Source organism: Malaclemys terrapin, chromosome 9 (genome assembly GCF_027887155.1).
Source record: "Malaclemys terrapin pileata isolate rMalTer1 chromosome 9, rMalTer1.hap1, whole genome shotgun sequence".
NCBI classification, from domain to species: Eukaryota; Metazoa; Chordata; order Testudines; family Emydidae; genus Malaclemys; species Malaclemys terrapin.
Window position 1 is genome coordinate 20,696,825 of NC_071513.1, and position 27,842 is coordinate 20,724,666.

At 42.9% G+C, this 27,842-nt stretch overlaps 1 protein-coding gene and 1 long non-coding RNA gene across 4 annotated transcripts in view; one reads left to right on the forward strand and one right to left on the reverse strand.

The window, feature by feature from the left end:
- Window positions 1-24,654, forward strand: part of NEXMIF (neurite extension and migration factor) — a 246,959-nt gene extending 222,305 nt beyond the window's left edge. For 2 of the 3 annotated variants that reach the window (XM_054040456.1, XM_054040457.1), the window contains exons 3-5: window positions 4,424-4,548; window positions 13,744-18,043; window positions 18,649-24,654. In XM_054040456.1, the coding sequence (XP_053896431.1) occupies window positions 4,473-4,548; window positions 13,744-18,043; window positions 18,649-18,799 (4,527 nt within the window). In that variant the 5' untranslated portion in view covers window positions 4,424-4,472 and the 3' untranslated portion in view covers window positions 18,800-24,654. Of the gene's footprint in view, window positions 1-1,297; window positions 1,345-4,423; window positions 4,549-13,743; window positions 18,044-18,648 lie in introns of those variants that run through there. The other variant, XM_054040458.1, reaches the window with a different exon arrangement.
- The window catches only part of LOC128843552 (uncharacterized), a 48,861-nt gene continuing 42,529 nt past the window's right edge, over window positions 21,511-27,842 (reverse strand). The window contains exon 3 of the long non-coding RNA XR_008446289.1: window positions 21,511-21,579. This is a non-coding gene — a long non-coding RNA (uncharacterized LOC128843552). The remainder of the gene's footprint in view (window positions 21,580-27,842) is intronic.

Here is a 27,842-nt window from a genome sequence, read left to right on the forward strand (position 1 = left end):
ATTTTGGACTGCTTTGTTTCTTTTTTCACTTGCTACAGTTTGATGCCTGCGGAAGAAGCACCTGCCCTAGAGCCCTAGCTAGAGAGGGCTTTGCAATTCATGTTTTTTTATTCTGTGAAAGGCCTAATGAATACAGCCCTCCAAGAAGAGGGAAGACTTTGTTATTAATGAGAACACAGAGTGTGCTGTGTCTGTTTTTACTGTGGGGAAACCTGGGCTCTCTTGCTCTGTTACTTTACAGTGCATAAATATCTTGGAGACATTTACTTGGTGTGTTTTTTAAAGTATATGTTTTCATTCAAAAGTATCCTAATTCTTCTAAGTCCTGTCAGAGGCGTCAGAGGCTTTGACATGTAATTAATTTCTCTGGAGCTTTTCTCTAAGACCTAACTGCACATACAAACCTCTCTCCAACACTTGCACTTATTTACAGCTCTGTTGCAGAAAATCGGATCTCCCATGGTGGTGTTTTTTTCTCCTCCTCTCCGTAAAAAAGATTTCCCTCAATTCCCTATCCACAACAAACACAAGCAATGGACACTTCAATAGGTATTTGAATATTGGAATTGCTTTGCTGGGTCTCATCTGAGGGCTACTGACCCTCCGTATATTCAGCTTTAAACTAAAACCCTGTTGCAGCCTTAACTATGGAGCTATCACCACCCCATCATCTACCTACCTAATATTGGCCTCTGTGTGTGTATAGGTATGTGTATCTTATCTCTATTTATAAAGCTGACTTGATAGCTATAGATCAGTTTCCATTTTCCAGGCAGTTCATACCCACAGTAGAATATTTATTTTCCAGGATGGATTTTTCCATGCTTGGAGATGTATTTGGCCTCAGAAGATAATGCTGGCACGTGGGAAGGTTGAGTCAGGAGATCCGCATCGAGCTGTGGACATATATATCAGCAGCCAGACGCTAGATGACATGGCTGTTGGTTTTCTTTATCTTCATCCACTGTACGCACTTGCAAGACATCCCCGAGACCAGCACTGCTGTGCCTGAAAATACTGTGAGCCAGATCACCCCTCCTCCCATTGTAAAACCTGCTGGAGGGGCCTCGGCGGGAGGAGGGGGAAATCTCTCCAAATATCCCATTGCATTATTTGTTCCCAGTCAGTCATTTGAGGGAGCAGGTTTTGCCCTTTGTGGAACAGGCCACAGGGCCCTGCAGTGAACCTGGAGAATCCCCAAAGATCTACAAGAGATCAGGGCCATCTGTGCAGAGGCCCTTTGCCCCTGAACCAGCTCTAGCACTGGGCAGCCTCCTGCCCAATCATCAGCCAAGGACTCCGAGCAGAACTGGGGTTTCCACAGACAAGATCACACAATCCCAGGTGATCTGATATGTTTCTGGTGAATCACTGTGGGACCAAGAGCTGGCTGGGAAAGAGGTGCTTCCTTTGCCTCACCCTGGCATGCCTGCTCCTGCCACTAGCCTGCCCATTTCCCCTACTGGGACACTGGAGCCTTGGAGCAAAGAAGTGGCTGACCCTCCCAGTCCGAGAAGGTCCTCTCCATGTGTATATCTGTCAAGGATACTCAAGTGCCTCATTGAGTCTAGTAGAGGAGAAGCAAAATACACTGTGACACCTTCACGAGAAATTAAGCAAGTGGACAAATTCTGCTCTCACGCGTAACTCAGTAGCATTTCAGTTGAAGTCAATGGAGTTTATCAGTGTAAAACTAATACTAGTGGGAGCAAAATCAGGCTCCACATGTATAGTAACTGATAACACAGCTAGCACTTTAGGCCTTCAGATTACCTGGTAGGTGACAAATGTAGAAAGTAGTCCAGATATTTTAATCTTATAACTTGGGGATGTTCCTTCCTCTGCCCTAGGTTTGATTTCAGCCCCTGCAAAATAAGTAAATGTAGATTTTAGCCATGCTTTCTGTTAAGTTTATAGGAAAAGGAACAAGTGCTTCCTTGAAGGAAACTGATCAAAGGATTTTTCTACACAATAAGATTCTATATACATGGCAATATCATTATTGCCTATAGGACAGAGAGAGGCTGTGAGAGATTAATACTATTTAGAGAACCTTCTTTGTGAGACAGTAACACTGAGCCTGTCCAACAGAACTTGACCTCGGGAATATTGCTTTCATGTCTGTCCACATTCTGTCTTTGGAGAGAGCTACCTCTACTACAGGAATACCAGTCTGCATAAGCCTTGTTGAGCATCCCCTTGGTTTACAAAACAGAAAAAAAGCACATTTTGAATTTTTTTGATGATCTGATTTGGAGAACAACTGATGGAAAGTTTAAATAGGAGAATCAGTGTCAGATGTTGCATTGTTATCTTACTCCTCAATTCAATGGCCTGCAGCTTACATACAGCTCATTAGTAGGGCCAATGGGAAGATATAGAATAAAACTGCAGGAAACAAATGTGTGGGGAAACGTTCCCAGTTATGGTCGTTCATGTATTCACCTAAATTAAATCCCAGTGGGGGTAGTGGGGCCTTTTTAAAAAAGGCCTGGAATCATGCTGTCCAAGCTTGCCAGTGCTCTGTGTCTGGATCGGTGTTTTCTTTCTGGAGAAATGTGGTGTGCAGTGTGAATGACAAATGTACTTAGATAGGGGTGGAGGTTAGCTGTCAGGGAGCTGGCTTCAGCTTCTCCATCCTGTGCTGACTGGCCTCTGTGCAAGTTAGAGAATCACCACTACACACCAGAGATGATGGCAGATTCAAATAAATAGGGGTATTTATTACAGTGTGCAGCATTCCAAATACCTGATCAGAATGTGAGATCATCCACACGCACATACATATTCGTGGTGCTTTGAAATGAGCAAGCAAGCAGTTCAAATATGTGTGTGGATAGCTGAATGTGCAGTCATCCAACTATACTCACCTGTGGTAGGTTGCCTGGTGTCAGGTTTTGGACTGCAACGCCCAGTTGAAAAGGGATCCTGGCAGCTCCAGTCCAGTTAAAAGTCCAGTCGGTGGTGCTGTGGGCCTAAGGAAGGCTAGTCCCTACCTGTCCTGGCACCGCGCTGCGCCCCGGAAGCGGCCAGCAGGTCTGGCTCCTAGGCAGGGGGGGGTCACAGGGCTCTGCACGCTGCCCCCACCCCGAGCACTAGCTCGGCACTCCCACTGGCTGGGAACCATGGCCAATGGGAGCTGTGGGAGTGGTGCCTGCGAGTGAGAGCCGCGGGCAGAGCCACTTGCGCACCTCCACCTAGGAGCCAGACCTGCTGGCTGCTTCCGGATCACTGTGCAGAGCCAGGACAGGCAGGGAGCCTGCCTTAGCCTTGCTGCGCCGCTGATTGGGAGCCACCCGAGGTAAGTCCGCACCCCAACCCCATCCCTGAGCCCCTGCCCCAAACCCAGAGCCCCCTCCTGCACCCCAAACCCCTCCCCCAGCCCAGTGAAAGTGAGGATGCGGGAGAGCAAGCCACTGAGGGAGGGGGAATGTAGTGAGTGGTGGCGGGGCTTCAGGGAAGGGGTAGGGCAGGAGGTGGAACCTCAGGAAAGGGTGTGGACTCAGGAAAGGGGTGGGGCAGGGGTGTTCGGTTTTGTGCAATTAGAAAGTTGGCAACCCTAATCTGTGGTTATTTGAAATGAATGATCATTGCACATTTCTTCCACCCGGAAAACCACAAGAGATGGACAGAATGGATTTGTTTAATGTCAGTGCATGGTGTGTTTAAGCTCCTTACCAAACTGCAGTACTCCTCCCACCAAAGATTCCTCACACAGCAAGCGGCCCATTCCAAAGAAGTCAAGCTGGCCCACTTACTACTTTAGACTGTGTATCTCCTGAATGCATGTTTAACAGGCAGGCGACATTATTAAGCAGCCTGTAACTGAAAAATGTAGAGCATCTGTCATACTTAAAAGTTAATCTTCCTAAAGTTGCATGCAAATACTCCAAATGACGCATAGTTTATGACTGGGAAATTTTACTAAAAATATGGGGAGCCTCTTTGATTAAAATATGTCAATAGATCTTTTACTGGGCTCCCTGGCCCACTGAATGAAACATTTTGGCAGCCACAGCACAGGTGCTGGGAATGATGTCGGGGTCCATAAGCTGGGAGTCTCATTTTAACCAAGTCATCCTCTCTGGGGAGCCACTGAAATTTGGATTTGCACTGAAGTAAAATTCTTGATTGTAGTGAAAAATTCCTCAACAAATGCAAAGACATGGTGTTACTGATGCTTGTTATTCTTTTGGGAAGAAAATGGAGACATCTCTTTTTAACTCCATTGAAATACATTGGACTGGGGGAGCTTTTGGAGTAGAAGAGTGAAAATATGATAGCTACTTTGTTATAATAAATAGTGTTTGTCCTCCTAAACCGGGTTAGTAGGTGTGTGTAATGCTTTTTTCTTTTATTCACAGTTCTGTGAGCTTATTTCAGGAATTTTAATGACTGTAATTATGTTTTTGGAAATGTACAGGTTGGCCAGATGCAGCGGGGCATGGAATGAACAATAAGAGGTTAAATTGATGGATGACCAACAAGATAAGGATTGTGCCTCAGAAGACCATGAAACTATCCTGATTAATGGGGTGAAAGAAAATGGTAAGGAAATCTAATTACAGCACATGAAGCAGCAGTGATAACATCAAGCCAACCTATTTTCCTAGTTCATGTATTTAATTTCTGAGTTTTGCAGACATCTTCAAAATGTAGAGCAGTGGGGCAGATGGATATTTTGTGCAAATATGTTGCTGCAGCTATGAATCTTCAGTTTTTAAACCCTAAGCAACAACTGCTGCTTTCCCCCCCACACATATGTGCATGCCCACACACACATAGATCTGAATTGTGATTTTTTTTTTTTTTTTTTTTTGGAGTTTATTGTTTTTTGGTACTGCACATGCTGTTGTGACCATTTTGGCAGCATGACCCCTCCAACTTGCTGTCCCAAGGTCACATTAGAATTCTAGGCACCTCTTCTGTGCATAAACACATGCTACTGGTAAAGTCATGATCCTGAGACCTGCTGAGTAATTTCAGCTCCCATTGAAATCAGTGGAAAATGATTTGCATCTTTCAGGAACATGCCCAAAATTTCCTGTATCTAGCTTTGTCTTTGGTCATTTTCAACTGCTCCATAGTTGCTTTCAAAAGCAATAACTAATTAAAAGTCTTCTTCAGTGCTATGCTTGCCTGCAAACCTGATGGAGCTTCTATAAGGTGGGTGCATAATTGGTTGGAAAACTGTTCCCAGAGAGTAGTTATCAGTGGTTCAGTCAGGCTAGAAGGGCATAACTAGGGGGTCCTGCATGGATCTGTTCTGGGTCCGGTTCTGTTCAAGATCTTCATCAATGATTTAGATAATGATATAGAGAGTACACTTATAAAGTTTGCAGATGATACCAAACTGGGAGGGGTTGCAAGTGCTTTGGAGGATAGGATTAACATTCAAAATGATCGGGAGAAATGGTCTGAAGTAAATAGGATGAAATTCAATAAAGACAAATGCAAAGTACTCCATTTAGGAAGGAACAATCAGTTGCACACATACAAAATGGGAAATGACTGCCTAGAAAGGAGTACTGCGAAAGGAATCTGGGGATCAGTGAATCACAAGCTAAATATAAGTCAACAGTGTAACACTTGCAAAAACAATTAACATCATTCTGGGATGTATTAGCAGGAGTGTTGTAAGCAAGACATGAGAAGTAATTCTTCTGCTTTATTCTATGCTGATTAGGCCTCAACTGGAGTATTGTGTCCAGTTCTGGGCGCTACATTTCAGGAAGGATGTGGACAAATTGGAGAGATTCCAGAGAAGAGTAACAAAAATGATTAAAGGTCTAGAAAACATGACCTATGAGGCAAGAGTGAAAAAACTGGGTTTGTTTAGTCTGGAAAAGAGAAGACTGAGAGGGGACATAACAGTTTTAAAGTATGTAAAAGCTTGTTATAAGGAGAAGGAAGAAAAATTGTTTTTCTTAACCTCTGAGGATAGGACAAGAAGCAATGGGCTTAAATTGCAGCAAGGGCAGTTTAGGTTGGACATTAGGAAAAACTTCCCAACTGTCAGGGTGGTGAAGCACTGGAATAAATTGCCTAGGGAGGTTGTAGACCAGAGGTGGGCATACTACGGCCTGCGGGCCACATCCGGCCCATGGGACCCTCCTGCCCAGCCTCTGAGCTCCTGCCCCGGGAGGCTCGCCCCCGGCCCCTCCCCTGCTGTTCCCCCTCCCCTGCAGCCTCAGCTCACTGTGCCGCCGGCGCAATACTCTGGGTGGTGGGGCTGCGAGCTCTTGCCGGGCCGGGCAGTGCAGTAACAGAGCCACAGCCTGACCCGGTGCTCTGTGCTGCGCGGTGGCGTGGCTGGCTCCAGCCGGGCAGCATGGCTGACTGTCCTTGTGCTCTGGGCGGTGCGGCTGTAGTACCGCCAGCCACTGGTGCTCCAGGCAGCGTGGTAAGGGGGCAGGGAGCAGGAGAGTTGGATAGAGGGCAGGGGAGTTAGGCATGGTGATCAGGGGTGTGGATAGGGGTCGGGGCAGTCAGAGGGCAGGGAACGGGGGTTGAATAGGGGCAGGGGTCCTGGGGGGGCAGTCAGGAAGGAGAGGAGGGTTGGATGGGGCGGCAGGGGGCAGTCAGGGGTAGGGGTGCCAGGGGCGGTCAGGGAGAAGGGGTGGCTGGATGGGGCAGGGGTGCCCAGGGGGCAGTTAGGAATGAGAGGAAGGGTTGGATGGGGCGTCAGGGGACAGGGAGGGGTGGATGGGGCAGGGGTCCCGGGGGGGGGCTGTCAGGGGACAGGGAATAGGGAGGCCATCAGGGGGCAAGAAGCAGGGGGGGTTGTATAGGGGGTGGAGGCTGGGCCATGCCTGACTGTTTGGGGAGGCACAGCGTCCCCTAACCGATCCTCCATACAATTTCAGAAACCCAATGTGGCCCTCAGGCCAAAAAGTTTGCCCGCCCCTGGTGTAGAATCTCCATCATTGGAGATTTTTAAGAGCAGGTTAGACAAACACCTGTCAGGAATGGTCTAGATAATTAGTCCTGCCATGAGTGTAGGGGACTGGAGTAGATGACCTCTTGAGGTCCCTTCCAGTTCTATGATTTTGTGATTCAAATTAAAATTCCTCTGAGCATTTGCTGAAGTCATTTAGCTTTCAAGTTCCTAGCACTGCGACAAAAACTGGCATTTTCATTCTTTGCAGCATCTCTAAAATCTATTTAAACATACATGGTTAATTGCATGTTTCTGTTTAAAATGCCTTTCAATTCTACTGACTGTTGATATTTGATCATATTGGATCTTTGAGGGCCCGATGCTGTGTGGTGGTGTAGGCTCAGATCCTTGTACCCTACCAAAATGAATTTGATAGTTGTGTTATAGCAAAAGCCTGTAGGTGCAAATTCTGTTCTCTTCCCCACAGATATAAATCCAGAGTAAATCCAGATGTATAGGTGAACAGCACTGGTGTTACCGGATAGAGTAGTGAGAAATGAAACACACATTTGTGATTTCTAGCATGACAGAATTCAGAATATATCTGTCAGTTTCAGCCAATCTTATTCTTTATCAGATACATGCAAACAGTCTGTAAAGTAATAGTGGGTGACAGTTGCTAGAGCTACAAAGAGATTTCCTGGCCATTATGCCTGTGCCTAATCTACTGCTACCAAGCAGAATCAATGGTTACCTTGTCAATAGAAACTGATTTGATTTGTAGAATCTGATACAACTTCCATGAAATGCAGTTAAACAAACAGAAATAGGAAAATGTCTTAATTAAATACTGTAGTATAGCTGTGAATTTTCTAAAGGTTTTGGCCCAGATCTTCCAATGCTGTGCAGTCACTTGATGCTGAACCAAAAGCAGGTTACGTGCTGACAGCAGTGTCTCTGGCTATGCGAGGATCACTATAGTGTAGGGAAGGGGTGGCCAACCTCCGGAGCCACATGCGGCTCTTCAGAAGTGAATATGCGGCTCCTTGTATAGGCAGCGACTCCGGGGCTGGAGCTACAGGCGCCAACTTTCCAATGGGTCAGGGGGTGCTCACTGCTCAACCCCTGGCTCTGCCACAGGCCCAGCCCCCGCTCCACCCCTTCCTGCCCCCTCCCCTGAGCCTGCTGTGCCCTCGCTCCTCCCCCCCTATTCCCCAGAGCCTCCTGCATACCACAAAACAGCTGATCAGGAGGTGCCGGGAGGGAGGGGGAGGCGCTGACCAGCAGGGCTGCCGGTGGGTGGAAGGCGCTGGGGAAGCTGATGGGGGGGCTGCTGATGTATTACTGTGGTTCTTTGGCAATTTACACTGGTAAATTCTGGCTCCTTCTCAGGCTCAGGTTGGGCACCCCTGGTGTAGGGGATTGTGACTTAGAGTCAGCATGGCAGTTCTTATGCCATCATCATCTCCCTTCTGAAGGAACTCAGATATGAAATTGCAGGACTAATACGTGTTGTATGTAACTTTTCACCACTTAAATCAGCTTCTGTACCAGGTGATTGGACTTTCAAAAAGCCTTTGACAATATTCCTCACCGAAGGCTCTTAAGCAATGTAAGCAGTCTTGGGATAGGAGGGAAGGTCCTGTCATGGATCAGTAACTGTTCAGAAGGTAGGAAATAAAGAGTAGGAATAAATGGTCAGGTCTCTCAGTTGAGAGAGGTAAATAGCGGGGTCCCCCAAGGATCTGTACTGGGACCAGGGCTGTTCAGTATATTCATAAATGATCTGGAAAAAGGGGTAAACAATGGGGGGGCAAAATTTGCAGATGATACAAAATTACTCAAGATAGTTAAGTCCAAAGATGTCTGTGAAGAGTTACAAAGGGATCTCACAAAACTGGGTGACTGGGCAACAAAATGGCAGATGAAATTCAGTGTTGATAAACAGAGCCCTGCGCATTTGGATCCGCATCTGATCTGTGATCCACAAACATAGTCTGCAGATATCCACAGATTTAGCTGGAGTATTGTGTCCAGTTCTTGGCACCTCATTTTAAAAAAGATGTGGAGAAATTGGAAAGGGTCCAGAGAAGAGCAACAAGAATGATTAAAGGTCTTGAGAACATGACCTATGAAGGAAGGCTGAAAGAATTGGGTTTGTTTAGTTTGGAAAAGAGAAGACTGAGAGGGGACATGATAGCAGTTTTCAGGTATTTAAAAGGGTGTCATAAGGAGGAGGGAGAAAACTTGTTCACCTTAGCCTCTAAGGATAGAACCAGAAGCAATGGGTTTAAACTGCAGCAAGGGAGGTCTAGGTTGGACATTAGGAAAAAGTTCCTAACTGTCAGGGTGGTTAAACACTGGAACAAATTGCCTAGGGAGGTTGTGGAATCTCCATCTCTGGAGATATTTAAGAGTAGGTTAGATAAATGTCTATCAGGGATGTTCTAGACAGTATTTGGTCCTGCCATGCGGGCAGGGGACTGGACTCGATGACCTCTCGAGGTCCCTTCCAGTCCTAGAATCTATGAATCTATGAATTTGCAGGGCTCTGTTGATAAATGCAAAGTAATGTGCATTGGAAAACAGAATCCCAACTACACGCACAAAATGATGGGATCTAAATTAGCTGTTACCACTTAAAAAAGATTTTGGAGTCATTGTAGATAGTTCTCTGAAAACATATGCTCAATATACAGCAGCAGTCAAAAAAGCTAGCAGAATGTTAGGAATCATTAGGAAAGGGATAGATAATACGATAGAAAATATAATGCCACTATAAAAATCCATGGTATGCCCACACCTTGAATACTGTGTGTAGTTCTGTTTGCACCATCTCAAAAAAGATGTGTTAGACTTGGAAGTGGTACAGAGAAAGGCAATAAAAATGATTAAGGGTGTGGAACAGCTTCCATTTGAGGAGCGACTTTTCAGCTTGGAAAAGAGACGATTAAGGGGGGATATGATAGAGGTATATAAAATCATGGATGGCGTGGAGAAAGTGAATAAGGAATAATATTTACTCCTTCACAAGAACTACAGGTCACCCAATGAAAATGAAGGGCAGCAGGTTTAAAACAAACAAAAGGAATTACTTCTTCACACAACACACAGTCAACCTATGGAAATCATTGCCAGGGGATGTTTTGAAGGCCAAAACTATAACACAGTTCAAAAAAGAACTAAATAAGTTCATGGAGGAGAGATCCATCAATGGCTATTAGCCAAGATGGTTAGGGATGCAATTCCATGCTCTGGGTATCACTAGCCTTTGACTGCCAGAAGCTGGGAGTGGATGACGAGATGGATCATTCGATGATTGCCCTGTTCTGTTCATTCGCTTTGAAGCCTCTGGCATTGGCCACTGTCAGAAGATAGGATATTGGTCTAGATGGACCATTGGTCTGACCCAGTATAGCTGTTCTTATGTTTGCATGTTCATTATGGTGGTAGCCAGGGCTTCTCTATATCCTACCAATCCCTCCTTACTGCTTTACTGACCCGTTGGGGACATTGGCATCCAGTATAATTTAGAGTAGCCTTTAGGTAGCTCTAATTTACAGGTAGGGATTGGCCTGGCATGAAACAGGCTGAGAACTTGGGAGTGCAAAGGAGGCCTCTTTTGCACCCCTCCCTCTCCACAGCTATATTGCACTCTCCTTGGCTGTAGATGAGTATTTGGGCTACTGTGTTTTCACTCAGCTTTTGAGTTAACATGTTACCAGAAAATACTGAAATAATGTTAAAATTGTGACCAAAAACTGTGACAAAAGCCAGAAAATCCATAGGTAAGTCTGAAATGCTCTTCTTGGCTCTCAGCCACTCTGTTCATTGAAGCCATTACAGTCCATTGGGTAAATACACCTTTTAACTGAATATGATCTTTAGCACCATACAGTCCCTGGAAAATCCATTTTTCAGGATTTGCACCTCACAGGAGACAAGCTCATTTTTACAGGTGTAGGTCTAAAAAAAAGGAGATTATATAGTTGGTAGTGAATGTTTTAAGACTGAGTTCCCGTTGTCATTTTAACTCCCCTTGTTCATGTCCTTGTAACTTTCACAGACATATTCCTTTGGGCCTCAATTTCCCATGCTGTCAGCTCAAAGTTGATTTTTTTTTTTTAAGTTGGAGCTGAATTTGTTCATTTGTTTTGAAGTTAATGGAGCTGGCCCAAAAGATGCATATATAATCCCATATAATCCAATAGAAATTTTTGCACCCTTAAACTCAAAATGGCTCAGTTGTTTTTTAGTCCTCTCTAAAAAAGGAAAAGTGAACCACATTTCAGGCAAGTCAGCTCAATAGCTTTAAAACTATATATGTTTAAAGGTGGAGTGTAATGTGCCTGTGTGTGTGTGTAAAACATTTCATTTCCACAGGGCCCCGAAGGTAGCGTTACTCGGAAGGCTGGGTGCATGCTGAATCGCTTTAGCTTTAGGTTGCCCTTACCTGCTTAAGGCTTTAAAGCTAAAGGTGGCTCAACCCTTAACACTGCCAATCGTGTGGAGCTGCCTTAAGCCCTTTGAGCCTGATTTGACCACATACCAGTTTCACAGCTGCAGCTGTGCCACTGTAGCACATCAGTGTAGACCTTCACAACAGCAAAGGGGGAGGGGTTGTCCTGTCGCCGTAGTTAATCCACCTCCCCAAGAAGCGGTATCTATGTTGATGGAAGAATTCCTCTGTTGACCTTGTGCTGTCTACACCGGAGGCTAGGTCAGAGACATAGCTATGCCGATGTAAGTTTTCAATGTAGACCTGCCCTGAGGTCCAGAACCCTCAACCCCATCCTGCAGTTGTTGGCTTAGCAGCGCTCCTAAGGCCATTACTGCAGGATGTTGGCAGGAATATTAGCCACAGGCCACTGATCTCCCTAGGACGGCATTGATGCAGAGCCGGGAATAAGCTTGGAAGTGGGTGATATAAATAGGGATTATGACACCTGTTCAGTCTCTGATATAGGGATTCACTGCATGATTTTTGTATATCAATAGATCCACAGAATGGGAGATCCCCTGGCCATACGTCTTCCTCAAGGCACCTGCAGATAGAGGCCTGGTCTGCACTAGGAATTTACTTTGGGATAGCTACGTCTCTCGGGTGTGAAAAATCCACACCTCTGAGAGATGTAGCTATATTGACCTAGCCCCTGGTGTAGACCAGCTCTAGGTTGAGGGAAGAATTCTTCAGTTGACCAGGCTACTGCCTCTCGGGAAGGTGGATTACCTGTGCCGACGGGAGAACCCCTCCCATCCACGTAGGTAGTGTCCACACTGAAGTGCTACAGAAGTGCACTTGCGCCGCTGCAGTGTTTTAAGTGTAGACATACCCAGAGTCACTGCAGAGCTAGTCTGCAGGGAGTGCAGGGGAATATGGAGATTCATATCTTGACCCCTGCACTGTGGACCTTCCAACAGCCCCAGAATTTTGCCTATAAGTTACTAAATAAATGCACAAGTGTGTGATGTGCCTGAGTTAGTGCTGCCTTGAAAACCTTCATCTTCTGAGTTTCTTGACTTTTGTGTCCTAGTTTTCTCCTCATTAACAGTGCGATAACACATTTGTTCTTTACTTTATATTGTATTTTATAACTCTGGGTATTTACATAAACACATTATGGGCTAGATCCTCAGCTAATGTAAATTGGCATAAATACATTAAATTAGTTGTTTCTCATCAGTTTCAGTGTAAAAAGGTGACTATAGTAGATTGCATGGATCTCGAATCTTTCCATATGCATAAGTCCTTTTACAGTGTTTGTCCTTTTCTTGGCATTTTGAACCATTTCCACTAGACTCACAAATTTTTTATAGACGCATTGTCGGTTACGTCTTTTTGTATTTAGTACTTTAGTATGGGTCAGATTCTGCCACCCTCACTAGTATTGAGTAGACCTTTATGCCTTGAGTAATCCATTTGATTTCAGTGGGTCTACCTAAGATGTAAGTGATGACTGAACATGAGAAAGGGTATCAGAATCTGTCTCCACATTAATAGAAGAGACCATTCATTGTGTGTGTGTGTGTGTGTGTGTGTGTGTGTGTGTGTGTGTGTGTGTGTATATATATATTTTTTTTTCTTCTTACTCAGAGATCAGTGCATGCTCAAGGATACAACAACTTAAATTCTCTCTAGATATCAAAGGTCTGTATTTATAATTTTTTTTTAAAGGGACACTATCAGGTTAAAAATCTTATTTAAAATAATTCCTTACCTATGTCACTATAAAATAATCTTATTGATTACAAAAATGAAAAGAATTTTAAAAATCTAATTTACTTTTATTGCTTTATAGTATTTGTTTTACTTTTTGCATTTCTCTCAGCTTGAACAATGCCAGTTTTAAATTAGGGTAACTTTCTAACTCTTGAGCACTGACAATTTGCAGATGTGTTTGCAACCCACATCTGCAAAATATTTAAGTACCTATTTCCATTACAATTACATTTTTTAAAATATTAATAGGAACATTTCTATTAAACTTTGATTTTTTTTACAACCTACATTTTACACAGATTTGACATAACAGTATCAACTTAGCAACATGTTGTTGTTTTTTTTAAACAAACAAGTATCAATGTATTTTAAATATAACCCTGTTCATGTGCAAGGAGGCTACAAGGGGTAGTATGTTTGTATTTTTTGTACATCACAGAATCAATTAGTTACACAAATTAAACATTGCAGTCTTGCAAGCAAAACACTGCTGTTTTTCAAAGAATTTATTTGTTTGCAAAAGTCATCTCCCAAAACATAGCAAGAGGAGGGGAAAAGAGTCAGATCAGAATCCCAAGGTTCTTAAACTAACTCTCTTCTTTTCCCTCCCTTCCACTCTCCCTTTTTCTTTCAATTCCTCCAGAATCACATGACCCAGACAGTGATGAGAAGCCTTGCACTGCTGCAGATGCTGCGGTTACATTTTCAGCCTTGGCAATAGCTCAGAAGGAAAATCAAGTGTGCCACCGAGTGCTGCCTCCTCTGACTTCAAAGAAGCCCTGTTTGTTGAGCCCTCCTTCTCCTCTGAGACTCACTGATGTACCTGAGCACACTTCAGATGACTCGTCCGCACACGCTATTTCTCTTACATCTTGTGTTACAAAGGGCATGAGCTCCTGGTCTCTGCCAGGCGATTGTGAGAAGGCTCCATTCACAATTATGGAGCCCGGAGGCATGTCAGCTCTGACTGGTGACTGCTTGATGCAGCCAAGCCGGACCTGTCTAGGCTGCTTTATTGAATCAAAGGACGGCATTGATGCAGAGCCGGGAATAAGCTTGAAAGTGGGTGATATAAATAGGGATTATGACACCTGTTCAGTCTCTGATATAGGGATTCACTGCATGAGCACAGGAGAAACCATGAGATATGGGGATCAACTGCTTTCAGACCAGCTTTTAAGCTTCCCTATGCATAAATCGAGGGCAGCAGACAAAAGAGATGCAGAGAAATCTGACAGTGATTCAGAGGACCCCACTCAGAAAAATTATTACGAGGGATTACTATCAGACAAATGCAATGGTGAGGAACCTTTGCTAACAAATCCCAACCAGGAGTGGGGCTATTTCGAATCTTTCATTAGTGAAAGTAAAATTGAGCTGCTTGACCTTTGCTCCAAAAATGAGCTCTCTGTAAACCTGTTTTCTGAGGAAGACGTGGATAATTACATGTTTGATGATGATGATTCAACCTTGGGAAGTGACGTCTGCTCCTTAAAGATTAGATATGAATCTTTCCAAGACAACGTGAGGGAGAAGACCAACGCCCTGCAAGAGGATGCCCAGTTCAACTTCTTTCCCAGCGTGTTTGGCAACTGCACTAAAAGGGACAGCAAGAGCACCCTGAAGAGGGGGGCTGGTGGTGGTGCTGACCCTTCCCAATTCAAATCCGAAGAGGGCATCATTTGGGGGGAGGAAGAGGAGGACGGAGAGGAGGAGGACGGAGAGGAGGAGGAGGAGGAGAAAGCTGCCTTAAATAAAACTTGCAACAGTACAGAGGTGGTGCAATATATAGGCTCTAAAAGGAGCCACTTCTTGGACTCTGTTAATTCCACAGAGGACTCTGGGGAGTTCAGCGATGACAGCACCTGCACGGAGTCCTCGGATGACGTGCTGCGGGATATAAAGGACTGTAGCAGGTACCTGTCCAGGGAACATTCCAATTCCTTCATTCAGCAGAACTATGGGCTGCGGGCAAAGAGGAAAGTGCGATACAGCGATGATTATTTGTACGATGTGGATTCCATTGAGAGTGAGAAGATTCTGGATAAGAAAGAGTGGCTCCCGGACGGACCCAAAGAGGAAGATGACGATGAATGGTGCCCAAAGAAAAGGCGAAAAGTCTCTCGCAAGGAGCCCCCAGTTATCATCAAGTACATCATCATCAACAGATTTAAAGGGGAGAAGCATATGCTGGTGAAGCTCAGTAAAGTCGATGCCAATGAGACAACTGTTACCCTAAGTGAGGAACTGCTCAGCAAGTATGAAAAACTGGCCCCACTGAAGGGCTTCTGGCAAGAGAGGCAGCAGAGCCGCATGGATTATCTTAGATCATCTCTCTATCACAAACAGAATTTCTATCTTAATGGCTCGGATGTCTCATTCCTCCCTCACCCAAGAAAGCGAAAATGCAAACTAGCAAACAGGCACAGGATTCAAAGAATTAAAGCCATTGAGCAATCAGTGAACAAACCGGGCTCCTGTTCCTCTGATCAGAAGCAGCCTTGCAGCAGTAAAGAGGATGCAGGCCTGAAAGGGATGCAGACATTAGCCATCGCTACCCCCAGCTGTGCAAACGGATTACATTTAAATGACATCACAGGCATTGCCTCAGTGAAGTACAAATCACAGGACAGGGAATATAAGGGGACAGAGAGGAAAGTGCTACGCCGAATCAAATTCAAAAGTGAAGCCAGGTTGAAATGCAAGAAAATCAAAGCTGCCACAAATATGGGAGAAATCTCCCCCGCCTTGGAAAATCAGGACACAGCAGCTAGTTTGAAGGATGAAAATATTCCTTGTGCTTCAGACAGCTCCCATATTTCTGAGTGCCATGAGGATAAGGTTGCTAAAAATTCTACTTTCCTGCCAGCCACTTGCTCTCCGGACAAGCCTCTACCACCTGCTAATATCACCACCAATGTACCCCTGATCCCCGGTGGGTATCTGCAGACATTGTTAGACGCTTCTGATTTGTCAAGTAACACTGGTATCTCATACTTCACCCAGCATCCCCCTGAACAGCAGCATTCCCTCCCAAGCATTGTTCAGGCAGAAAAGCAGTTCTCTGCTCTGCCGACAGCCCAGAGTTGTGTGCTGTCCCCGCCTTCTGAATCTGAACTGCAGCAGTCACCTGGCCACTTAGAAATCGAGCAGAGCAACTTCAATAGTATGTGGCCAACAAACAAGGCTGCCAGCAGCAACCATCAGGAATTTGCAAGTGACATGAGGGAGGCTTCTGCATTATCAAATGAGTTTGGTGGCTCAGCAGGAGCAGACAACCTCCCAGCCTCTGGATACAGTCAAGTAAATCTGAATAGCAGCAAATTGCTATACCAAAAAAAATATGTGCCGGATAACCAACAAGGGCAGTCTGATGATTCTTATCAGTCATGTCATTTTAATAATGGAGAGGGGCGCTTTCATTTCCAACGAGGTACACTAAGTACAGATGATGGCAGACTCATTAGTTTTGATTCAGTGGGCTCATTGTCAGTTAGTTCGAGCAATTACAGTTCTTTAAGTCTAAAGTCTTGTGAAAAGGATGGCGAAGATGATATTAATGATGATTTCTTGGCCCACTGCAGTCCCAAGCTAGTGATCCAACAAAGCATAGATGAAATAACCCCTTTGAAAGAGTCTACGGACCTTTTAGACATCTCCAACTTCACACCTGATAAGTTCCGTCAGTCCTCGCTTTCGGAAATGTCTCCTCCCGACACCCCCAACCTTTCCCCTCAGATAACCGTGTCAGATACCAAATCGCTAGGCAATCTGAAAGGTTTTCAGGAGACCACTCAGACTGTGCTAAGCAATACTGATAAGGTCAAGTGGAACTGTGGGGTTCTCCAGACCCAAGATCAGGCAGATAATGGGTTTACTTTAAATAATCATCAGTTTCAGTTCCATATGTTCAATGATGAAGATTCTGTTAGCCTCCTTGAAAAAAGTCCATGCTTGTCAACATTTAATGAGCCATCTGGTCAAATTAGCACCAATAGCAAAGTGTCAAAATCTAAGAGGAAAAGTTCATCCAGCAAGAATGTAGGTACAAACCAAAGTTCTCCCCAGAAAAACACTAGGAAAAAATCTCCGAAAACTAACAAAGGAACTGATAAACCACAAAGTAAGAATTCCAGGCAGACTCCCAAGTCAACAAGGAAAGGGAAAAATGCAGCTGGAGTCAATGGTGAAAAGGCTCAAGCAGTTGGCAGCAGGACAGTCAATCAGTTAAATAATACAGCCTCAACAACAAAGGCACTAGCTGAATGCATTCAGCACCGCAGCCCAACCTCTGTAAAGATAGGGAAGCATAATGGACTATCTGGTGAATGGTCACTAAGAAAAGACAATAGTACAGGCTGGTCCGAAACTAGCATAGCAAACACTAACAACCTCCTTGATGATGATCAAAGGGAATTTGAGGAACCTTCCAATATTTTATCTAACATTGCATCTGGAATGGCAGATGTTCAGAGATTTATGATGGCCTCAATCGAACCTTTATGGGGGCCTGTAGGCCACAACAGCGTCCCAGATATATTCCGGTCGCCTGAATCTAACAGCCTGAAATTGAAAACTCTTAAAATTTTGGCAGGGACATCACAAGAGTCCAAGAAAAAGGGAAATGGTAATTCCCCGGGAACTGCGAAGAATCACAAGTCAAGCAACAAGGGCTCAAGCAAAAATAATGGCAAAGCCACAACTTGTGATCCCAGTCGCCCCAACTGTTCAACTGGGTACAATCTAGACATTCACTCTCCCTTTTTTGATAAAAGCTATAGTAACCTGAGCACTTTAGGCAATAATGGACCTACCCATAAAAAGCTGTACCGTCATAAATCAAGTTCTAAATCACTGAGGGATGAGAACTGTAAAGTAAAGCGAACAGACCGTGAACAGAACCATAAGGACCCATCTGTGACAGCTTCTTTTGAAAAACTGAGGTAATGCTGCACCAAACTGGCTGGAATGCACCCTTAACTTTCCTACTACCTGCTAAGCCTGCCGTTCCTCATTTTTTCCTTCCTGAAAGCAAGAGTTGCATGAAAGAGACATTCCCCTTTTACAATTTTTTTTAAGTGCATGAAAATACTTATTACTTGCAAGCTACCTAAAAGAATGACCCGTTTTCTGGCTTGGCTGGGGTTAAAAAACTAACAAGGCTACTCTTTTCTGCTGTTTGGCTTCTTCAGTTTTTAATTACTTATTTATTGAAAAAAAAAAAAACAATTACATGCTCTTTTTAATGATTTTGAAAAGAAAAGACTTTTTTTTTGAACATTTTGTATAAAACAAAACACAAAAAAGAGGTTATGCATCCAAAAGCCAAGATATCTAACTAAAGGCTCTTTAGTTTGAAAATGAAAACTCATTCATAATTGAGCTTCATGTGGCAATTTTGAGTGCTTTCTAGCCCCCTCTGCTGTTTATATCATAACCTGTATCATAAAGCTTCATCTACTGTATCAGAGTTTAGAGCATATGATCCTGTTGTGGTGACTCCACACAAGCTAACTAAGATGGCATAAAATGTTTGATTTTTCTGCAGGGAATCAGACTACATTCTTCTTAAAGCAGAAACAACATTTTTGGTTTTACCTGTGTTTGAAGAAGAGACTCCTTTTTCTAGAAAGACGTTTGATGTTTGGTTTTTTTGGTTTTTGTTTGTTTCTTTCAAAATATGCCTTGTGGTATGTTGAAATGTAAGTGCTGAAATGAAGAGTTTGAAATTGTGGGAATTTATTCTTTGAAAGCAAACCTAATCTGGTATTCTCTGTGAAAGACTTTTAAAAGTCATACTGTTGTACAGTAGTTTATGCACTATTACCCACAACAACAACAAAAATTGTGCCAAACTATGAACAAGTGACTGTATTGTACATATTTTTACTTCTCTATCAACATTGGGTTGTGAGTGTTTTCTGGAACTATGCCTTTTGATTTACTATAAACATTCCAGTGATTATGTATTAACCACCCCCTTTGGAAGCACCTGTAACTCACAGTGAAAATGATGTTGTTCACTTATACAACTTACCAAAAGTTTGATGGACATAACTAAAAGTGTGCCAAATTTACTTACCTCATTTCATGGATTTGCCCTGTGGTTTAAAGCTCACACACACAAAAAAAGAACTTTAAAACTGAAGCTGAGAAATGTTAATGTCCTTTCTTTAGAAACATGAGCAAAAAAACCATAATGATGAAATTTTGAGTTTCATTCTAGGAGAAAGTTGAAATGTTGGAGGAATTCAGAAAAAATCACTCAAGGTAAGTTTGACAGGGACTCAAGTGTCTGCATTTAGAGACTACAGAACAGCTGCTTTTCAAGTGTCTGTTTTCTTAAAGCAAAACCTGTAGCTGAAGATCATTTAAAGTGCAAAGTTATATTGCTGATACTTTGTATCTCAGTTTTATATATTTTATAATAATCTGGGATAAATGCTAAAATAGTTATAAAATTAGAACTACTACATTTCATACATTTATTGCTATTTACTTTTATTTGAGAAGTTTCTTAAACATTTTTACGCTGATCCTGTCAGAAGTGCTCTCATATCACAGCTTTGGTGTTTTCTAAGTGTTTAACTTTGCAATGCCAATATTGTTTGAAATTTTAAAATGAAAACAATTTTCAGTGCAACAGTTTTTTTCTTTGACTCGGTACATAATAAAAGAGAAAATGGAAATATTTGTGATCTCACCAAATCGAGGCCAGATCATACACAACTGGACTATATTAAGACAGTGATAAGTATTGAATGGTAAAAGTATTTTCAGAAGGCCTTATTTGTACCCCACCATGCCCTCACCCTCAAGAGAAGAAAACAAAACAAAAATTCACTTATTTTCCTTGTGCAACTGAGAGCCTGTGCATTTTGCTGCTGATTTATTATGAAACCTTGATATGCAAGAGACCTGCTAACTGAGAGCTAATGAGAGCAGAGGAAAGTAAGGTTAGGTCACATATTTATGCAATAGAAAATTATGGGTACAAGGAGAGGGGCCTTAGTAGCAATCTAATAGGAGATCACTTCCTCAACATATTCATAAGTATTGAGGTGGCATTTCAAAGTAGATAGGGATAGACTTTGTGTTTGCAGTACATGGAAGTGTTTTTGATATAGTCTGGTTTTTTTCTGTAATGTTAATGGCAGAGTTGGAGGTGGCTATACATTTTTATATTAAATTATTCCCCACTTTATTAGTATTGAAAATTAGAGATGGGACTGAGTTGCAAACTTCTGACCTGGATCCAAACGCTCTTAGCATTTGGGGTTATTCAGATACTGGGGTTTTAGTTTAGCCTCATTTCTTTAATAACACGTTATTTTACTTAATTACTAATCTGCTTTGTAATTACTCTGAAAGTATCATATTAGTTGATTTGTCCTGAAAAATAACATTATTTATTGTTATGAGTGACTCTGGATCACAGTATGGTAGCTCTGCAATCTCATAGTAACTGTTGATTTATGGGACACAAGCTAGAGTGCAGCATCCCACAGAAAATCCAGCAAGTGGGGAGTGAGGTCTAAGGAACCCCAGAACTGCTAAAGCAAAAGCTCTCTACAGGGATAGCTCTGCTGGGCCTCACCCTTAGGTGCATGGCTTTGCTTAAGCCATGTTTCCACTGCTTGGCTCTCTTTGTGGCTACATAGTAGCAATCTGGAAGGGAACTAAGAGCTGTGTTAAACAGTATTAATTCCTGCTTGGATGTCTACTGTGGCAGAGAATGGAGTCACAGAGCACAGCCAGTTTCCTGCCCTTCTCCATATCCATGGGGCCCCGGTGCTGTGTGGGAAGAGGCAGCACTCTTTCTCTCAATCAGTGTCACAGGTGGAGACATTCAGATACAAAGGGTCCGGTCCACATCTGGATCCCGAAGAGGCAGTCCAGGCATATGTAATTACAAAGTCTAGTTGTATTTTGTATTTATGTATCAGAGATTAAATGCTCTCTAAAATAAGGGTTGCTAACTATGATTTTCTAGAGCTGTTTCCCGTTCTGCACGTGGTGGGTGGGAGGGGTAGGAACCTGCGATCTCCGCTCTTTTGGATGTTTAGGCTGCTGCTCCTATGGAGCCAGGTCAGGCCCAGTTCTAGGAAATGGCAGTTCCCTGCTCTTTGACTCAGACCTGCCATTTGAAAGCACATTTCGGTTGGTTTTCATTGTGTTACGTGTGTTTAACATACAATTGTGTGACTCATAATAAGGTACATGGAACTGAAACATACAGCAATATTTATGGCATTTGAGAAATGTGCAATAGGACATGAATACAGTACATAAAACATATCAATTATTGTATTGTATCTTGCAAACTCCATGAATACTCAATTACCATACATTTCAGTACAATATTAATTGCAGATTCCATCTCCCTTGACTCACTCTCTTAGCCTTCTGTCTCCCATCTCTCTGGCCTCCTTGACTCTGTCATTCTTAGACTGCGCAATCATTCCTTGCCACTGAATGCCTGAAAAACAAAAGTCCTTTGGGGTAAAACATTGACCCTGCTCCACCTGTGACTCCACTGTCCCTCTGCTAACAAACTCCTTAACTTGGCTTCCAAAGCCAGAAATCTTGAAATTCTCCCTGAACCAAATTTTTGTCCTCTACCCTTGTTTACCTTTTCTGTGCGCCTGCCTAAAGCTACCTCGAGAACATTTTCATAATCTCTTTATCTTGTTCCTTGTCAAAAAGTTAATTCCTGCTTTCACCACTTATTATTCTATTATCCCGATTAGCGCATTTCCCTCTTGCATATTCCTACGCTCAAAAATTCTGGAAGGTCCAAAATATTGCAGCTAGAGTCCCCTCTCCAGGATCCTGTCACTAACTGGCCTCTTGCCATTTTTTCATCTCCAAGGATTCACTCCACCATTCCCACTCTTTATATCCCCTCCCATCTCCACTCTGCATCCTTTTAATCTGCCTCCTTCACAGTTCCACTATTTTATTTGTTTTGGCTCATCAATGTAGAATGTTTGCTACAAGCCACTAAGCCATTCCCTTTTACAGCTTACTTTGAGGTCCCTGTTTTCAGTGTATCTTGTTTGACTCTTACTATAAATGCATTTTATGATCCTTTGTATGAAGGATGCTATATAAATTGTATAGTATCCTCATTCTCTTACGATGCACTGTACTGCAACTCTGGCAGATTTCCGTTTTGGTGAATTATAATCATCAGATAAATTAGAATACATAAAGGGACAAAACTCAATTTAAAAGGACCCATTCCCATTATCAGCCTGGCTTAGATTGGCATAAACCGGGTCAGTTTAATGTGGCCCAATTTCATTTGCTCTCATTCCAATTCCAAGAATTGAAGTGAGAAAAATCCCTGTGCTGGACAGAGTCAAGGTGAGGAGAATGCTGCATTTGCTAATCCTGGTTCTAGCGGGACTGGTGCCTCCTGCATTTATAGGCAAATTCTCCATTTTCTTTTTATAAATACACTATGAGGAATATTTCTTTTCAAAATAAATGCCCATGACAACCTGATTTTAAATTACAACCCCCAATGTCCCTAGTTTTGTTAGCGGTACTTGCATATAGAGGTTTTGTAAAGACAAAAAAGATTAATAATGGGGAACTTGAATAATCATAAAGCATAAAATTATGTATTCACCCCCACTCGTGCCCCCCCCTTTATCATAGTGTTACTTGAATAAGGAACCAAAATCATGAATTAGAACCCAGATTCAGCAATGCACTTAACCATGTGAATCGTCCAATTATAGCCAATAGGGCTACTCCTGTGCTTAAACTTTGGCATGTGCTTTTCTATCTTGCTGAATCAGGGCCTGAGCAGAGAGGGGAAAAAATTGTGTTGGGATCCGTTGGATGATGCTTGCTTTGTGAAACAATTGCCATGGGTGTAACTTTTTTGTTTAAAAAGTCAAGTTTACTGCTATTTTTTGGTATTATAGCTCAACCTACCATTAATCAAAATAAAGACATTTTCAGCAGTGGCACCCATTGGATTAGAGTCGTCTTTCACTTAGGCCCCAGTCTAGTGAAGCACTTAAGCACATGCTTAACTTTAAGTACTTGACCAAACATGACAGGTCCCATGGACTAGTCACATGCTTAAAGCATTCTTATCTGCTTTGCTGGATCAACGCTTTACAGTGGTGTAAGTCAAAAACTCCATTGAAGTCGGTGTAAATGAGAAGAGAACCAGGTCCATAGACTTCAGTTGGTACAGGATCAGGCCCTTGGTCTGTACTTTCTCAACTTGGTGCACTGGACTTTTTCTGTACAGCTTCCCGAAAGTCTGGTGGAAGTTGCATGGCTCAAGCCACTGACACCTTATTTGAGAATGTGCCTCCTTATCTTTTCAGTGTGTAAAATAATGCAAAAAATAAATAAATAGCGTACAATGTCAGTGGTAGAAGCAAGGCTTTTAAAATCTGTTTCTCAGGTAAACAAGTGACACTAATGACAATGGAGTAACAGCCATCTAAGAGAATTTGGATCTATAAAAAGGAGGGTGCCCTCAATCTTACAGGATAGTTGGGTTGCTAGACACGTTTGCTGAGCCTTTGAAGACTTGGTGCAAAAGGAAACAAGAAATAAAATTTGTATTCACTGCTGCCCTTCGATAGAAAAATGTACGTTTCAAAAGCACAAAGGGAAGATTTTTTAAAAATAAAATTAAAAAAAGAACGATACCAGTTAAACTCCTTTTGTCTTTTACTCCCAGTGGGAAGCAGGGTAGAAATCTAAGGAGATGCTCTGTTTCTCTGCCTGCAGCACTGGCTGTAAACATTTTGACTGCTGCCTACAGAGATTTGAATGTACTGCTCCTTAAGTTAACTTCCATAGAACTAGAGGCACCTCTTTAGTATGTTGCTACTGTTTTATGGTGCTAAAAATAACTTTTATCCCCCTTGAGCATTTCAGAAATAGTAAATGGCCCTTTTTATGAATGTAACATATCCATTTCTGTTTAACATTTTACACTACAATTTTAACATATTTGGAAATTATTTGCCTTTTTTCTTTTAGAATAAGCTTTATAAATATTCTGTAGAGTCAATTGAAGTATAATTCTTAAGGATCACTCTAAGACGCCTACAAAATCTTGTATATTTTTAAGTGTGCCAATTTGTAAAATATTTTGTAAGTGTATATTTTTCTTAGAAAAGTGCTGTGAAGTGTTTGTATGTGTGAGGTTTCCTTTTTTTTGCACCTCCGGGTGTTAATAAAAGGATGTATACTTAAAAGTTTCTGGTTTTAAAAACCAAAATACAAAGAAAAAAATTAAACTTTTGTTGGGAATTTTGTAATAAAAAGAAATGTTGTGAAAGAGTGTAGTGATATTGTGTAAAGGAAACTGGAAAATTTGTGAGCGCTTCGCTGTTTTATAGATCCTCTTGTAAATTATTCTTGTAATATTTTTGGTTTTGTTGTTCTTGTTGCAAAGGTTTTAAATATTTGTGACTGACTCTGTATGGTGAAAACGTCATATTGTTAACTTGCTGAGTTTTGTTATATTGTTTATGGAATAAATAAAAAAATTAAAAATCTCATTTTAAGATCATGTATGAAAAAAGAAATTAAACTCATTTATTGAATATTAGAAATTGTAATATTAGAAATCATTATTGTTAGAAAGAAATGAGTAATGGAGTCTCTTGCGCACTCCTGATTATAAACTTTTAATGGTCAGTTTAACTGGGCTCGTGTTAAAGTCTGTGGGCCATAAGGCTCCTAGAAGTGTGCTGGGAGGGTGGTGACGAACTGCATAGAGCTGGTTTGGGGATGGGGGGGAGGAGGAGGGAGAGAATTCATAAAGATTCTGAATTTTTTTCCCCAGTTTCTTTGAAATTTGAAAGTTCATCAAAATTGGAAAAGGTTTGTAGTTGGTCTAAAAATGGGGCTACATTTTCAAGATTGAAGTCCCCCTCTGCCTGCTTTTCTTTGGACAAGCTCTAGAGATGCAGCACCCACCGAGCATTGTGGCCGAGAGCAGGCATAAGACTTACAGGGGAGTTGGGCAAGCAAAGGATTAGCATCTGCTCCCCCAAGACAGTATTTCAGGTGCTATCTGCTGCACAGAGGTGCACTTCCCTCTCTGAGCTGTTCAGTATTCCCAGCCATGCTACCCCCCGTGAAGGCAGCTGGAGTCGGATTGTGGGTGTGCTGGGATGGCTGCTGAGACTCTGCCGCTACTTCCCTTTTCCTCACCTAGGACTTATTCCAGCAAAGCAATTGAGCAGGTGATTAACTTTAAGGGTGTGTGTAGGTTCATTGGGACAACTCATTTACTTAAACTTAAGCACATCTAAGTGCTTTGCTAGATGAGGGCCTAAATGTTGAGTTGGTGTGACTCAGTTGGGAGCACCTTTACTTGTAAGTCAGAAGACTGGGGGGGTTGTATCCCCTACTGGCTGCAGTGCAGTATGAAGAAGTGTTGCACTATTAGAAGTGCTGAAGGAATGTTACACACAGTATATTCTGGCCATCTAATGGGGGTGGAGGGAGCGCTGTCCAGGTAAAAGTTAAAGATCACATAATACTGTGTGAAAAGATGATGTCTGGTCTGTATTCTGTCACTTGTACGAACGGCTTTTCTTTTAAAATCACATTTAATTTCTTTTTATAAATATTTAATTTTGATTGCAATAATTTGGAAAATGTGTTAGCAAATTAGATCTTTCCAACTGGATTTGTGAGCCACAAGAGGGACATGGGGGAGACATTCAGCAGTAACACCAAGTTTCTCTGGTATATGTTCATCCTCTGCTGTGTTGTGGGGAGAGGATGAATGTCCGAGCCTTAGGAGAGCTAGCTGCTAGACTCTTAACTATTGCTTTTGCATAAAAAGTCCTTGCACTGACCACAGTTTTTGAAGGATTTTGGGTCAGAATGCTGCCTCTTAAAAATTGTTCTGATCATGTGCCAGAGAGTACAGGGTTTCAAGACTTTCCCGTGGGGCCTTTAAAATCCCACCTAGCAGCCAGGAATCCTGTATCTTTTCCAAAGAGTGACTTGTAAGAACTTTATTTGGATTGGGAAAGTATGTTGTGAGCAAAAAACATCCATGGCTTCAAGAGAACTGTCCACTGCCTGTTTTGGAGGAGCCTGGAGCCACATAATGGGCAGTTCTCTCCTGAGAGCCATTATTTCAGACTGTCTGCAGACTCAGGCACACATTGCTGCACCAGTTACTCTCAGCTCATGTTTTTGAGATTTTCTCTGCACCCATGAAGGCAAGAAACTTTACTTTTTTTTTTTTAATATATGAAAACTGAGATTCTAACATAATCCCATGATTCCAGGAGCTGAGGCTGTAGGCATGGACCTGTGGTGTCTGTGCCTTAATCTGGCTGTGTGCGTAGGGGTGTGGTTAAGCACCCATATACAGCTGCTGTACCAGCAGAGCCCTGTGCAGCTCAAGTCGTAGAGAGGTCTTGTGCTGTCCCTGAACCCCAGTGGGGAATTTCACCCTCAGAGAATAATTCTTCATCTGCAGAGCATTTGCAAGATCTGAATAGTCACAATTTCAAGCTGCATTGGATAATTACATATATCATGTGGTATTGTTTGTATGCCCTGATTGGATGGTTTATTAAACTAACCCAGGGGTTGGCAACGTTTGGCACGCGGCTCGCCAGGGTAAGCACCCTGGCGGGCCGGGCCAGTTTATTTACCTGCTGACACGGCAGGTTTGGCCGATCCTGGCCCCCATTGGCCGCAGTTCGCCGTCCTGGGCCAATGGGGGCAGTGAGAAGTGGCGCGGGCGAGCAATGTGTTGGCCGCGGCTTCCCGCCGCCCCCATTGGCCCGGGACGGCAAACCACGGCCAGTGGGGGCCACGATCGGTCAAACCTGCCGCGTCAGCAGGTAAATAAACTGGCCCAGCCTGCCAGGGTACTTACCCTGTCGAGCCACGTGCCAAACGTTGCCAACCCGTGAACTAACCAATACAGCATGAATCTGTGCTCAAGTGGCTGCAGCAAATAAACACAAAAGGGTCATAAAGAGAGTTGAATCAAAATTCACTCTAGAATTCAGATGATTATGCAGACATTTTTTTCTACTACTTGCTCTAACCCTGAGTATGAAAGTTGCTCACTCAGGCTGTGGACCTGCACCTTTAACCCCCATTGAATTCATTAGGGCTGTTAGCAGCAGACTGGACCCTTAAACCAGACTCTGAACCTCGCCGTTTATGTACATATGGCACATCTCAGCCATCTTCTAAACTACACATAGAGTTTTGAATGAATGTGAACACAGGGACACACATGACTGAAGCAGAAGTTGTGCAAGGACACTTTAGTTTCAGATTCTCTTTCCTGGGAATATCCTACTTCCAGTTTGCTAGCGTCATGCAACCACTGTCACAGCTAGCGTATGAATTGGTTTGCAGAAGTGCTGAGGCGCTTTCAGCTAAGCAGGCGCCCCAGCTTCTAGCACCCTTCCAGCTCAGAAATGTGAGCTTGGGTTTCACTTCCCCAGCTTTCAGCAGTGCCCTCTCTGGAAATACAAACGTTTTGCTTTACTCCAGCATCACACTGTGATTGCAGTAGCTGACCTTTCTGTTGCTTATTAAGCCTTAGCTTGCTGGCATGTTCTAGATTGCCAGAAGCGTTTTTCCCAGTAATGTATTGTTTGAAGTTTTCGTGGTATGTGCCAAAGCGTATACTGGTAGAACATCTTGAGCCCATTACCTTCATTTCATATGTGAGTGCATCCAAATTTGAAGCGAGGCCAACAGAAGTGA